Source organism: Coregonus clupeaformis, chromosome 13 (genome assembly GCF_020615455.1).
Source record: "Coregonus clupeaformis isolate EN_2021a chromosome 13, ASM2061545v1, whole genome shotgun sequence".
Taxonomy (NCBI): domain Eukaryota; kingdom Metazoa; phylum Chordata; class Actinopteri; order Salmoniformes; family Salmonidae; genus Coregonus; species Coregonus clupeaformis.
The window spans coordinates 15,837,749-15,853,464 of NC_059204.1; the positions used below are offsets into that span (position 1 = coordinate 15,837,749).

Here is a 15,716-nt window from a genome sequence, read left to right on the forward strand (position 1 = left end):
CGGCAGTTTGTTTCTGTTGGCTCGCAACCATGTTCTCCTAGCTGGGCACTTCAGACTTACACATATTTCAGAGTGTTCTCGTCATTTAGGGATAATCTGTATTAATGACGTTCAACTGATACCAACAAATCTTCAGCTACATGGAGTCCCTTTGCTATTGGCAATGCATTATGGAAACTTTCTCAACCCCATTGAAAACGGATTAGCATCTTGGGTTTGTGCATTTTTAATGTCTTCTGTTTACATTTCTGTCTGTGTCTTCCCTCTCAAACAAAGATTTTCCCTCCTTTTTCCTATGTCACATTTACTGTCCCAGAGGTCATTGTGTTGCCTGCTGCCTGCTGCCCCCTCCCCCCGGGCATTTTTACTCTACTCTGGCCTTAATAAACCCAGGAGTGCCTTTGACAACGTGTGACTTGAAAGCAGGAAATAATGGGCCCTAAACACTAAATCTTTACAGGTTATTGACCTGTGGAGAGAGCGCGTATGCATCGTTTCAGTTTCCCCTTTCCAGCCCTGTGGCCATTTTGTTTCACTGCAGACACTGTAGGACCCATTTGTCAGGAACGGTGCAGCATTTCTACGGCTTCTGAACCAAGCGCTCATGCCATCTTTACGATACTGGGTCAAATACAGCAACACTACTTGGTTGTCTTTTATGGCTGCAGCTTGTTGACTCTTGTTAAATTTGAATACCAGGTTGCCCTGTCTTTAGTTTCTTTTTAGTTGCTGGACTCTTTTACATTGGTGGTTACTTTTGACTGGTACTCTTAAAAGGCATCTAGAGGCATCTGTTGGACCCGGCTTCACACAGTCACCTTTTTCCCCAGGCCGAATATAAAAACGGGCAAATGACATCCGAAACCGCCTTCCTTCCCCCCAGCCTACCATCTCTTTCTCCTTAGCAATAAAGGCATTTACAGCACTGTAAAAACATGTAAATTGCTGTATCTAGTGGGGTTGCTGTGGCCTGCGGTGGTTGTGGGGGGCGAGGGTTCACCTCGTGGTCAGACTCTCATGTTCTTCTGGAAGACATGGAAGAAAGCTGCTGCCTTTCGTCCTGCCACCAATACCCAACTCCAAGTGTTATTGATCACCTCCAACAGTTCAAATTCGTTTTTATGTCCTGGGACATTCCATGACTTTCCCGGGCCAGGGGGGTGACACAGTGATGTGCTCTGGGTCTGGAGATGATTGATAGACAAACAGTCCCCCACTAATCATGGCTACTGTGGATGTGACGTTTTCAGTGCATTGGTATACATTTCGGCCTGCATTACGCACCGGTGGCCTGTCTCTGTTGGTTCAATCCCAGATTCACTTGGTTTGAGTGCAAAGAGAGAACCACATCACTCGCATCAAACCATTCAAATGAAAGCTGTCTTACCCTAACAATGTACCAACTACTCAATACGAAACTAATTCCGAAAGCCATTTTTGTTGTGGTCATTCTTAACAGCCGGCCCCAACTGACCTGACATCCACATTAGGAGGTGGTCTCCCTCTGTTGTGGAGACCAAGGCTATTAATATCAGGGCCCTGAGGAATGGCCCTTGTGTTGCAGGGAGCAGAGGGGGAACAGGGGCAGCCAGCCGGACTGACTGACCTTCAGGAGGTCCCGTCCTCATTTCCTGCCACTTCACACAAGGAGATCCCGGGTGGTTCCTCTCTCTGCTCCCGGCCCAGCTCCTGTTTCCTCCCCCGCGCCGGACCGAGGAGGAGCATGCCAACATGTCATAACTTAAGAACATCCGCTGATCCCCCTCTGGAAAAAAGGGGGTTTAGGAAAAGCCAGAAAACACATGGAACCTTTCACCTCTGTGGCAGAGATAGAAGGTGTTGGGGAGGAAGAGTGAGAGGTCATTTGGTGGGCTGGAAGGGTTTGTTTGTTTTTGGCCCAAACAAGGCTGAGACTCAAAATACTGTACTGCCTGAACAAGGCTCTGACGTCAGCCCAGGGGAGAGGAAGGGTTATGTGGACTGAGATGCCCCCGGTCTCCCCAGGGCAAGAGTGCTGAAAATGTCTTCATTGTAGAGAGGGAAAGAGGAAAAGGACAAGCAACAGAGAGGAAGATAAAAACCTGTTTGTGACCTACTGGACAGACAAATTGGTTTGCAGGCAAAAATGGATTAAGAGTACGGTGACTGATTTGTGCTACAGTGCGTCCATTTTGAGTGTTTGAATTTAGACTGCTTTGGTGTGTGTGTGTGTGTGTGTGTGTGTGTGTGTGTGTGTGTGTGTGTGTGTGTGTGTGGTTTTTTTCTGTGTGTGCATGCACACGCCCTGACATTCGGCAAGTCAATATTTGTCTGCTTTCCTTTTCTCTAGACATCCTCGTTCTGAGCAGTAGACCATAAAGCTGTCAACTGTGGCCCGAAGATTTTCTCTATCTTCTTTTATTTCCTTTTCCCCCTTGTGATAACAATATCATTGTAAACCAGCTAGACACTCTCCCATGTCCTTATGGCCAGGATTTGCATGGGGAAAAACACAGGTTTATCTTCTCTTATCTACTGTACAGTGTTAGCTCACACTATCGGTGCAATTCAGAGTACCAGAGTATTTGTCTGTGGGTCTGTATGTGTGTGTGCGCATGTGTTGCACGTGTCTATAAGTAGCTTAATGTCTAGGTCTGTACATTACTGTATGTGTTTGTTAGTCTGTGTTGTGTGCCCTTGGTCTGTGTGGGCCATGTCTGTGTGTGCGTAATTTTCTCATGTCTGTGTTTGTGCGTAATACACTGTGTGTGTGTGTGTGTTTTATGAGAGGAATCCTGGCTGCGACCCAGGATTTTTGTCTTGGTTGATGAAAAATGTGCTGCCTGCGGTACACATCTACTTGAGCGAGGGAACACGCAGTTCTGGGCTGTCCTTTCCAATTGGCAGTCTCCGTACTGTTCTGTGACTGATAAGAGGATAGTGTAAATATAACTGTACAGCACAGCTCGTTACCGCTGAAGGGAGAGGTGAAGGAGAGAGGAAAAGGGAGAGTGTGGTGTCTGTACTGTTCTGACGAAAGAGTGTGTGTGTGTGTTTATGGATTTTTTGCTGTTTTTTAGTACTGAGTGTAAGTGTCTTACTTAACCCATTTGTGTAGGCTCACTGAACAGCCAGGCTGTGTTTTTGTTGGTGCCTGTGTTTGTCTGCTCGAGTATCCCTCCCTCTCTGCCTCTCCCTCTCTTTCTTTCTGCCAAAGGAACAAACTGCATTTTCTGTCTGATGAGAAGTGCTGTTGAATGGCAGGGTTATGTGATCACATTGCAGGCTGAGGGCTGGCTGTGTGTGGCTGGGTGGCGGTGGCGGTGCGGTGGGGTGGGGCTCCATTAGATTGGGTTAGCTCAGACACCGTGGGGTGGGCTGCTGGCACTTCCAATCAGGGGTACCCCCTAAACATCCATGACCACTACAAGGGAACATGGAAAGGGGGGACACTACACCTCCCCCTCTACTCTGTGCCGTGACTCTGATTTGCATGTACAAGGAGGGGGAGGCAGCTGTTCTCTTTTGTTCTGAAATGCCAAAATCCCGCTGCCCGCAGCGTTGTGTAATATTTCAGAGGAGGAAGCGAAAAGGGAAGAGTCAGTCAGTGGCACGTGGCATAAACCTCCCCCCACTCTCCCTCCTTTTACTTGGGTTATTCGAAGCAACAGTTGTGCAAGGTCCATTATGTCAGGTTAGGGCTTGGTTGTGGCAACTTGAAGGAGGGAGGCCGGGGAGGGAGGAGGCCGGAGTTGTAGGAGAACAATTATTTTATAGCCACTTCTTTCTCTCCCTCTTTCTTTTTCTCTCTGGAGAGGCAGGTAGTTATTTTGAGCCGCAGAGTTGGTGCTGCCACGGCACTACCCGGGGGCAGAGGGTCGGGGGGAGGACGGTGCCAGAGTGCCAGGGAGGTGTTTTTTTCTCACCCCTCCTCCTCTCTCTTTTCCTCTCCTCTGTCCGGCTAACAAGATGCCTTCTATTGATCAAAGGGAAATAGGAAAGGGGGTGAAAATGTATCACTTTAATTTGTGTTAGGGTTTTTCTAGGGCCCCCAGAATGGTTCTTCCTGCCTGCTGGGTGGCTGGCTGACTGGGTGCTGTGGCTCCTCTATCGGTACTCCTCCTCGCTCAGACAGTAATGAGCCACACCAATGAGGTGCCACAGAGGTTTTGTCCTTGTAGAGACACGGCATCACGCCGCCACTTCCTCTAAGAATTTATGTCCATGTGCCGTGGTGTACGCTCCGCCGTGGGCCTGTTTAGTACACGGCTTCGGCCTCCCTTGGGAGCGGTTAGAGTGTTGCGCCATCTGTGGGCCCCCAGGTTCACTAACCCTACACTGTGCTGGTTCCACCCAGGTAAAGACTGGATTGGCTCATGGCCCCATTTAGTGAGGACTGCTCATGGTTACAGTACGTTGACTGAAACTAACAATCAACTAAAGCATTATAGTCAGTGTTAAGGCCAGGACTTTTTCTACACCATGTGACCCAACCAGGAAAAAGTCTTAGCTCTATAATATCCAATAATCTCCATTGGTCTCTAGAAGAAGCAGGGGGAGCTGATTTTATTAATGCACATTTAAAATGAGATACTGTGTCTATATCTCACCTGAACATGGTTCCCTCTCCAAAGGTTAAGTATTTATTTTAACTGACTAATTTTGCCATATGTTCAACTCTGCATTAAACATCCCTGGCCATATGCTGCATTAAAATATGCAGAAAATCAAGGGTATTACTTAAGATTATTTTACTGAAGGCCATATTTCAGTGAAAAAAACCACTTATTATATATTAACTAAGGTTGGGTGGTATCCAGATTGTCATACCTTCAAAACGGGCGGCAGGTAGCTTAGTGGTTAAGAGCGTTGTGCCAGTAACCGAAAGGTCGCTAGTTCTAATCCCCGAGCCAACTAGGTGAAAAATCTGTCGATGTGCCCTTGAGCAAGGCACTTAACCCTAATTGCTCCTGTAAGTCGCTCTGGATAAGAGTGTCTGCTAAATGGCGTAAATGTAAATGTAAAACGTTCCTGTACTATTCCGGGGTATACGGTATTACCGGCAGTGCACACATGGGGGCGCTATTTATTTCAATAACAATTTTAAATGTAAAACATTCACGCACAGAACTAATTTAGGTAGCAGGGATCTTGATCCAGGAGTGGATTGATTGTCTCTGCTGTAACCAATAAGCTTGATCTTGCAAGCTAGCGACTGAACTAGCAAGCTAGCAAACCAAATGCATAGCTGGAGCCCTGAGCTGGAGATATTCTATTTGGGACATTTTATATTTTTTACAGTATTGAAAAACATATGGTATAGCGACCAAGCCTAATAATAACTAATACCTTGTGCTGTGAGTGTGTGAAATGACAGTTAAGTAAGGTCTAGTACAATATCTAGTACAGTAAAAACTTGTGTTGCATAAGTTGTAACAGGCAAACTTACAGCTCCAACTTGTCCTTCATGTCAGTGTAACTTGTCTTCCTCAGACATACAGTGCAGCTGTTTTGTAATATTACTGTTTGTCGTTACGAAACCGACACCCAGTTTGTCTCCATCTCTAAGACAAAAAAAGTTATCTGAGTATTGACTTCCTGTTATGATTTGCTGCTGCTGCTAGAGGGTGTCGTAACCGTTGGAGACGCTGCCAAGAACAGAACAGCCAAGGTCTGGTTTAGGGTTCTCCATGTCCTGGGATCAGGATCACACAGAAACACAGAACATACCTGTTTGATATCTGGGTGGAGCAGGACACAAGTTAGCGAGCTAGCCTAGCGATGCCATGAAGCTGTTGCCTGGCTGGGCCTGAGACATGCTCCCATAGCACCCTCTGTTTGTATGTGCTAAATACTAACGCTAGACCTCAGCTCTTCATACTGCACTTATACAGTTAAATTCAATAAACTTTATTCAGTAATTGCCCCTGGCTGGGGAATAAATAAAGTTATTAAACTGAATTGGATTGTAGAAATGCAGTGTGAAGAGGAGAGGCCCAACGTTGGCATACATTTGCATACTGTACTTATAAAGCTGCTCAGACACAATGGGTCTTGTTATTGACATAGTACTGAACAATACAAATGTTTAAAAAATGAGTTTGCTTGTTGCAGGTGTGTGGGAATCATTTTTAATGATATCTTAAATGGAAAAGTTAACTTGCACACTCCTCTTGGCAGTATCACTTTGTACATTTAAATAGCAAGTGTTAAACAAACAAAACCTTATGTCTGTTCCAAAGGCTATGTAATCTTACCACACACATACTATACATGTAGCTGCAGTTAGTATAGTTTCTACAGTGTATTGGGCCTATGTCCATATTAAACACCCTCCTGTCTCCTTTCCTGTGTTGCAGCTGGTGAGAAGGCCATTGTCTGTGACCAGTGTGGGGCCCAGTTCCAGAAGGAGGATGCTCTGGAGGCTCACAGACAGATCCACACAGGTAAGAATACAGCCACCACTTCTGCTTCAATAAGGCTTTACATGTCTTCCCGCCATCACTCTGTGTTAGAGAGAATTGTGTTTGCTACAGTTTGCTCTTGAGCTTAAAGGTCTAAGTCATGTGAAATAGATCAGATTGATAGCTATAAATAAGACAAAACACAAAAAAAGCATTCATTTTGGTGTGCTTAAATGGTCTGAAGCATATTAAGTAATAATGTATGCTTGTTGACCTTGATGATATTTTAGTCATTATTCAAATAGTTGTTTTACACCACAGTGAGTTTACAGTGTGCAATGTCTTACTGCTCTTGGCGCTGTACCAAGCAGAAAGACCCAGCAGTGGACATTACCATATCCTGTGTCACTGCGTTAAAAGCTAGTAACCGTGGCTTCCAGTATAAAGCTGAACCCTCTGAGTCATGGTTATGAGCCGGCTGGCTCGTTCCACGGCGAGGTGGGGGTCTGGAAGGCGGAGGTCTGGAATCTTCTTTTTGCTAGCTAGGGCGATCTACTTTAAGTGCATGCCTGTCTTCCCAGTGGCCTACTTGGTGTGTGCTGACTGCTCATAATTTGCAGATAGTTGTTGACACATCAACCAGAATCAAGGGGCAGGGAAATGTGTGACTTGTTTTGTTAATCAGTGGCTGTATTGGAGTGGTTTCACCTCTCCTAGGCAATTAGCAATGAGTGTTAGTTCTTCAGTCTCCCTTGGTTTCTCAGCGGCAGCTGTAAGCGGTGGTAGTGTCAGTGGCGGTTTTGTCGCAAAACTAAGACTGTTCTGCCAAGTTGTTTGAGGAAGGAAAGAGTGGAAGGCCCCACACCACTCTCTCACTTGAGTATCTAACCTAGTTATTTACAGATTATCTCATTTTGCTCATTTGTAGCTTTGTCAGCTGTGTTTGTGTTTTCTATACATGTGGTCCTCTGTAGCTCAGCTGGTAGAGCACGGCGCTTGTAACGCCAAGGTAGTGGGTTCGATCCCCGGGACCACCCATACACAAAAAATGTATGCACGCATGACTGTAAGTCGCTTTGGATAAAAGCGTCTGCTAAATGGCATATTATTATTATTATTATAAATGGCATATTATATTTATACCTGTTCGCACCTCTCCCTGTAGGTTTTACAGACACTCCCCGCCCCTTGGCTGCAACCCTTCTAATTTAGTGTACACTGCGCACACAACCCATGTGGAATTAGAGGTCTCTGGCAGCATTTGGAACTGCCGATCTGCGGTCAAGAACGGCGAGTTCATTTCAGCCTATGCTGCCCGTTAGTCCCTTGACTTTTTGGCCCTGACGGAGACATGGATCACCCCAGAGAACACTGCTACTCCAGCTGCTCTTTCTTAATCTGACTGTGTTTTCTCTCATTGTCCGAGAGCATCTGGTCGTCGCGGTGGTGGCACGGGTCTACTCATTTCTCCTAAGTGCAGATTTGATCTTTTCTCCCTCTCGCGCCAGTCCATCTCCTCATTTGAATTCCATGATGTCACTGTCACTTGTCCACTCAAGCTTAACTTTATTGTCATCTATCGCCCACCAGATGCCGTTGGGGAGTTCCTCATTGAGCTTGACACCTTGATAAGCTCATTTCCTGACGATGGCTGTACTTGGCGACTTCAACCTCCCGACGTCTGCCTTCGATTCATTTCTTTCCAACTCTCTCTTTCCCCTCCTTGCCTCTTTTGACCTCACCCTTTCCCAATCCCCTCCAACTCACAAGGCAGGCAATACGCTTGACCTCATCTTTACTAGAAGCTGCTTGCCTACTAATCTCACTGCAACCCCCCTCTAGGTCTCTGATCACTAGCTGAGTGACTCATTGCGAGCTTACAGAACAGGGCTGCGGGCAGCTGAGCGAAAATGTAGGAAAACTAAACTTCCGGAGGACCTATCATCCTTTCACTCCCTCCTCTCTACCTTCTCTTCCTCTGTATCCGCTGCTAAAGCCACTTTCTACCAATCTAAATCTCAAGCTTCTGCCTCTAACCCTAGGAAACTATTTTCCACCTTCTCCTCCCTCCTTAATCCGCCACCCCTCCCTCCTCCCTCTCTGCGGATGACTTTGTCAGCCACTTTGAAGAAAAGGTTGACGACATCCGATACTCATTCACTCAGCCTATTGAGTCCACTGGTCTCACTCACACTGAACTACCCTATGCCTTGACCTCTTTCTCCCCTCTCTCTCCAGATGACATCCTGCGACTAGTGAGGTCTGGCTGCCCGACAACCTGCCCGCTCGACCCCATCCCATCCTCCCTTCTACAGACCATTTCTGGGGACCTTCTCCCATTCCTCACTTCCCTCATCAACTCATCCCTGACCACTGGCTGTGTCCCCTCTGACTTTAAAATGGCCCGAGTTGCTCCCCTCCTCAAGAAACCAACACTCGACTCGTCAAAAACTATAGACCTGTATCCCTTCTTTCTTTTCTTTCCAAAACACTTGAGCGTGCTGTCTCTGATCAACTTTGTTGTTATCTCGCTCAGAACGAACTTCTTGACCCTAACCAGTCAGGCTTCAAGACGGGTCACTCAACCGAGACTGCTCTTCTCTGTGTCACAGAGGCTCTCCACACTGCCAAAGCTGACTCTCTTTCTTCTGTTCTCATCCTTCTAGATCTATCTGCTACCTTCAACACCGTGAACCATCAGATCCTCCTCTCCACCCTCTCAGGGCTGGGCGTCTCAGGTTATGCACACTCTTGGATTGCATCCTACCTGGCTAGCCGCTCCTACTAGGTAATGTGGAGAGGTTCTGTGTCTGCACCACCTACTCTCAATACTGGTGTCCCACAGGGCTCGGTTCTAGGCCCTCTCCTCTTCTCTCTATACACTAAGTCACTTGTGGTCCTCTGTAGCTCAATTGGTAGAGCATGGCTCTTGTAACGCCAGGGTAGTGGGTTCGATCCCCGGGACCACACATACGTAAAAATGTATGCACACATGACTGTAAGTCGCTTTGGATAAAAGCGTCTGCTAAATGGCATATTATTATTATTATTACTCAGCTCCGGTTTTTCCCTCCACTCACAGTTGGCACCGGTGGGGTGTGTGTGTGTATGCTGATACTGTAGGAAGGATGACTAGGTGTGTTGTGGTTGCTGGATTCCAGAATGTGTGTAGCGTTGATGTGTGTGACCCGTGGTTTACTGGGTTATAGCCATTCTATCACTCCACACTTCTGTGATCGGCCAAATAAACAGCCATCCTCTTTCAGAACTATGGACTGGTAATGTGACCCAAGCTATGTTGTTCTGAATATCAACCTCAATGTCTTCCCAAGTGGTATATTTTACTCTTCCTTTCTTGTTAAATGAAAATATTTTCAGTAGATATTGCTTTCTTGTACTCCGTACGCCATCGTTATTAGGGTGATGGTTACTCAACATGTAAGGTATTCTCTGTTTTGTTTTTTAAATGGGGGGAGCTCCTCTGTGTACCCCAACATAACCAGGATGGATTATAATGGAGTATAACACAGTATAATGGAGACTGACACCGTCATCCAAGCCTGACCCAAACAACTTCCCAGAGCAATCTGGGTGGCCCCGCATTTTTTGACAGGCATGTCTCGGGGCTAGCCCCGCTTGAGCTGGCCCCCTATTTGACAGCAGCAGGGGCCTCTGGAGGGGCCTTGACCAATCCCTGGGTCACGGAGTAAAGAGGGGTTAAACAAGGCTAATGATCAGACAGTCATACCAGCGGAAAGTCTAAATATAGAATTCCAGTCTGGAGTAGAGAAATAGGCAGCAGGACTCGTCTTCCTGCCAGGGTTTGGAACAGCAGTCTCCCCCGAGATCCACTGAGCTTATATTTTAAAATGTGCTCTAACGCATGGCTAGGCTGATACGCCGGCTCCATCCCTCAATATGCTCACCCATATGCTTAGTTTTACTCGGTCTACTCGCTCTGGAAAATGGGTTATCACCTAATTCTGTCTGTGCGGCTCTAAGTGTGCCTGTGTGTGCGTGTGGCGATACATAACTTACTGTACACTGTCAGAAAGGAGATTATTCATACTTTAAACCATTTATGTATGATTTACAAATAGGAGGAATACACAGTTCCCGAACTATATGTTATAGTCAACTGTCTGTGTTTTACAGGAATACACTTTGGCTGAAAGACTTGAAATAGATTTAAGATTTAAATTATTATAATTATTGTGCAATTGTAGAACTATTACTTTTTTTTGTAAGGACCAATTTTTTTTTAAATATCACTTTGTGTTTTTGTACAGTGGTCGAACACCAGGCCGAGGAAAACATCGGAGGGGAAAACATTGTTGACCATCAAAGCCAGATGTTATCTAAGCGGCTGCTTGGCAGCAAGGGGTGTTTGGCCCTGAAGTCATGCCCATTTCTGGGTAATGCTGCTCCTTCAATGGACACTATTGTGGCATCCCTTCTGGCCAGTTGACGTCAGAGGTATCAGTTGCCGCAGCGCTTCTTTATCCACTCAGACTCACACTGGTTGTGAAACAGGCTGGATCCAAGGCTTTATATTTAGCGTTACTTGGTATTTGCTTAGGTTAGTTTATATCCCTGTGCATGCATGTACAGTACTCAGAACCTTTGCGTGGTATGTACACATGAAACCTTGAGTAATTGTAAGGGCATGCCACGGCAAAGGAACATTCAGTGTATTTTCTGAATGTTAACATTATGAAATTAGTATGGCCAACATGACAATCACTTGTCAATAGAAGAAGTAAAAGAAAATAGACTAATCTAGTTGTATTGTTGATAGTACCATTTCATTTATCATAAAGCCAATACTATGGCATTAGGCCTCTCATCTCTTAATCTGAGACTAATTGATTGTGGCCACAGTTTCCTAATATCCGAATAACACAGGGGGGCAGCAGTGTTGGCTGGTGGTTTTGAGGTGACAGGACTCTTTGAAAAACAACATAATGTGCCTGTGTGTTTACGCAGTAGGCTAATCCACTGCGCTGCTCCCGCACACTCTGCACTGGCGTGGTCAGGCTTTTTGACATCGTTTTTAAAGGCAGTCCAACCTGACTCCCACCTATATCACCTCTCGTATAGCTCCGGAGGGTTCCACCTCACACAGGGGCCTAAGTCACTGGTGGAATCACATTATAGCACCTGACATTGATCATTGATCAACACGTTTGAATGACACACCACCTCTCACACAAGCCATATCTTAATGGCTTGGGCTAGTTCTAAGAGACACTCTGTTCTTGCCAGGAGATCCCATGTCCTAATGTGACTTTTGAGCTTGATTACGTAATACGAGTTCCCCTCAATGCATGTACAGTAGCTAGAGTAAGTTTAACTACAGAAGGTAATGCACTAGGTTTTTGCCACTCACTAGAGTTCAGTGCAAATACAATAGTGATATCCAGGAACAGTGTTCTAGTTTCTGTGCAGATAGAAGGGGAGCAGCCCTGTCAGGACACTGTGTGAGTTGTGGCTGAAATAAGTGTTGACAATGCTGTAACGACATGGGGATGGAGAGCTGAAGAGCTGACCTGGGAGCAGTGTAGCTGTCTGTAACAGTAACAGCCTTCTATCCACCGACTAACTGGAGACCCTCAGGGACTGTCTCTCGCTCTGCAATATCAGCGCAGATCGTCTTGTCCGCACCATATTCAACAGGGGGGGAAATTCACCTATCGTGCAAATGATCGGAATGGCACCTTCTGTCATTGGAAAAGGCCATCTGATTTGGCCCGTGTTTGGGAAGCAAGGCAATGTGTTTTCCAAGAGATGGTGGTAGTCCTGTTTATAGACAAGCCCTCTGACCCCCCCCCCAAGAGCCCTGGTCTCAGTGAAAATCCAGAAATAATGGGAGGGACTGCCCCCTCCTTTTCTATCCCTCTCTCGCCCTCCCTCTCTTTCTCCCTCTCTTTCCTCTCCTCTTTTTTAAGTCTTGTGTTACAGGGAAAAAATGCTAAACATTTTGGAGGCAACAGTGGGTTTAGCCGGTGGGAACACTGCGTGACTCCAGTGGCCGGGGCCACAGAGTAAACAGTTTCTTTCTCAAGCCAGAAATAGTTTGGACAGTGAGCGAGAGAAAAGGGAGGACAACACGCCTGTGTTATGGCGCAGGGAGAAAATAAGCCCTGAGGCCTCTTTTTCTTTCCTTCTTTCTCTCTTTCATTCCCACCCCCACTTTCTTTTTCACTCCCACATCTGAAAATGTTAACACTGGTGGCCTCCCAGTCAGTCCCCTCACACACATACCAACACCCACACATACCCCTCTCATGTGCAACTTTACCAAAGTAGGCCACTGCCACTGGTGCACAGGGTTCATGTCAAAAGTGTTGATTATCTCAATCACATTAGGCAAATAAGACCATCTCTTTAGCATTTAGTTAATAGTGACGTTATTAAGTTGTCATTGAGCATCAGAGCCGTGATGAACAATGCAACTGTTGTGTGTGTGCACCCCCCACACAGCCTTGATATGGAAGCGTTTTTGTTTGCCTTAAATTCTGGAGGGTGTTTGTGGACATCAAGGTTGAATAAATATATGTTTTACCGCACCGAGAATAACCACATTTATTCAGCACAAACCATCTAGAAATGGTAACTGGAGGTACTTGAAGGTTATTGGGTAGTGTTTCATTTTTGATTGGCGCGTTAGCCTCATGAATGCCCTCCTGCTGCGGTCATCTGGTGTGCAGTAATGCTGATTAGCATGGCTAAGCGTTATCCCCCATATATCACTAGCCATTCATTATTGAGCAAGCTGTCCCTCACTCCGGCAGATTACCCATCTGTCTGTCTGACTGCTGAATACCCGTGGAGGGCACCAAGAGTCGACACTGGTATTGTATTGTAGAAGCCTCTGTCCCTGTAAACCACAGTGGAGTGCACTTATAGCAAAGGTCTTTGTCCCTTCTTAGTATATTAGTGAGGCATAGTTTTCATAGTAGTGTACTGTGTAGATATTATGTTGATGTTTGTCCTTAGAAACCACTATGAATTGCAAGGACACTTTTGGCTAATGTAAAAATCTTTGTCCCCTGTTAGGTCATCAGGTGTAATGCACAGATCTGTGTCCCATGAGATCCGGAGTGACATATAGTGCAGTTGATTGGAGGGATGAACTCTCTGTCACTGTACAGAGGCAGGGATTGGTCCCCTTGATGGTCCCTCCCCCCAGGTGATGCCTAGTTCCCACCAAAGGTCACAAGATTTGGAGGGAGTGATACTGTATCTCCTAAATATACACAAGCATGGACCCACCCAGACCCACTTTCTGACTGAAAGAGGAGACGGTCGCAGAATCTCCTTTTGATGTTACTGGTAATCAAAACTCCACCATTCCCATGTTTTTACCTTCTCTAGTTTTGCCCACAGTCTTTTTTCATTCATCATTATGTGTGAAAGCTTTTTGATAAGTTAAAAGACTAAGTGAGAATACGTCAGGGTAATTTCAGTTTATGGGAGAAGTTTAACAGGTGGCATAGGCCAAGCTTTGCAACCCAATCCTCCCACTGTCCCAGTTTAAATAGTTTTGCTATGCAGAATGAGTAACATTTGCTCAAGGTGTCTTGTGAACAGCTGAAGCGCAGTTGAGAAGAGCCCTTAGAAATCTTTCAGCTGACTGTCATTCAAAATCGTACAGGGTTATTTTAATAGTGGATCTATCAACCTCTCTCTCTGAGACAGCTCTAAAATACCTTAAACTCAATGCTCTTATTTTCTCCACTCTATTTTTATCCCTCCATCTCACTCACTCTCACCCACTTCCCAAAATAAGAAGTGTACAAGTGGTCTGAGTCAGTATCAGTGAACAAATTAAATCAAGTGCAGACCTAGACTACAGTCTCTTCTTCTTCTCCCGCTTTTTTTCCTCTCCACTCTCCTCTCCAAACAAATGTTTTCGCCAGATAGGATCTAAATGAGTTTTCCAGGCGCAGGGATGCTCAGCTGGCCTGATAGATACCATGCGGGGGGGACGGCGGCAGGCCAACACCCAGAAGTAATCATCCGCCATGGCAGGAATGTTTAGCCATTAGGCCAAGTGTAAATTCCCACAATGAGCTCTGCGTTTATTGACTGGGCCTTGTGCATTATGTAAGGCGTCTTTGCGAGGGGCTGTGTGTATGTGGGGGCTGGGGGGAATGCGAGCTGGCACTGACACAGCTTCCTTCCACCGCCTACCCCAGCCAGTGAGAAGTACCCAATTGGGTCTCTCCGTTCTCTAGTTGTGACTTAGTAGGTGTCATGGTGGCACGGCCACGGGAACCTGGGGAACAACACTGTTTTGGGGGGTAGTGGAGGAAGAGCCAGTTGAAGGGGAGGGGGGGTGGGTTAGTCTGGCAGCAAATTGGGATATCAGAATCCGTTTGGTGGAGCAGTCGGAGAGAAACCCTCTGTGCGAGCAGGCTTTGTGGCGCATTGTGAGTGAGAGACAGCAGCGCGCGTCCGGAGGGGGAAATAAACGTTTTGTGGGGGAGATTATGGATTCCCAGAGGCTCGCCAATTCACGCTCCGAAAAAGAAAGCCAGCAGGAAGCTGAACAATCTGGCCGCCAAACCCCCTCTCTCTCTGAGATGTCTCTGTGCACTTTACAAAGCGACCCAAGCAGCCCATCCTGTGTCTAACACGCATTAACTCCCCCAGATTCCACATTCACAACGCTGTAGCCTGGCTATCTCCCTGTTTGTCTCCCAACGCTTTGTTCAAGACGCCTTGGATAAAAATAGGTAGATAAGAGATAAAGCCTTCGACAGAGGGAACAGAAAGCCTTCCTTTGTCACTCGGTTTCCCACCTTGAAATATCCTTGTCACATACTAACCTTGTGGCGTGAGGGCTTTGAATAGGGAAGGATTCGCAGGAGAAGGAACAGAGGCTTGGCCATCACAATAGCCAAGGCCCCTTTGTCCAATGCAGTATTTGGAGTAAATCTCCTTGCGTAATTAGATTTGAGCTGTTTGCGGACATCTTTAGAAGCGGTTTGTTGTGTAAAAGAACAGCGGCGTGAGGCCACTTAATTTACAGTGCAAATACCATTCGATTAGCACAGAGGGAATTTGTAGAAGAGAGATGGGGGTTGACTTGCTTTCTTTTTTGTTGTTGTCTCTACAGAAAGAGGAGAGGGGTTTGAAATGGCTCTTCTGTTACTTAATTGTGAAGCAGGGAGATTAGTGTGAGCACTTCCAACCTTTCACCCTGGACAAAGGAACCATCAGATCTGGTTGCCTAGTGACATGGGTTTCACACTGGCCAATTTAGTCGCTCACCGCCGCTCGCTACCTGTGGTCTGTGAAAGGATGGAGTGGCCTGAGTGTCTGTGT

General features: G+C 46.3%; 1 protein-coding gene across 1 annotated transcript in view; it reads left to right on the forward strand.

Moving 5' to 3' along the window:
- The window catches only part of LOC121579333 (zinc finger and BTB domain-containing protein 16-A), a 192,755-nt gene that overhangs the window by 129,750 nt on the left and 47,289 nt on the right, over positions 1-15,716 (forward strand). The window contains exon 4 of the mRNA XM_041893846.2: positions 6,339-6,425. Coding sequence (XP_041749780.1) covers positions 6,339-6,425 — 87 coding nt within the window. The remainder of the gene's footprint in view (positions 1-6,338; positions 6,426-15,716) is intronic.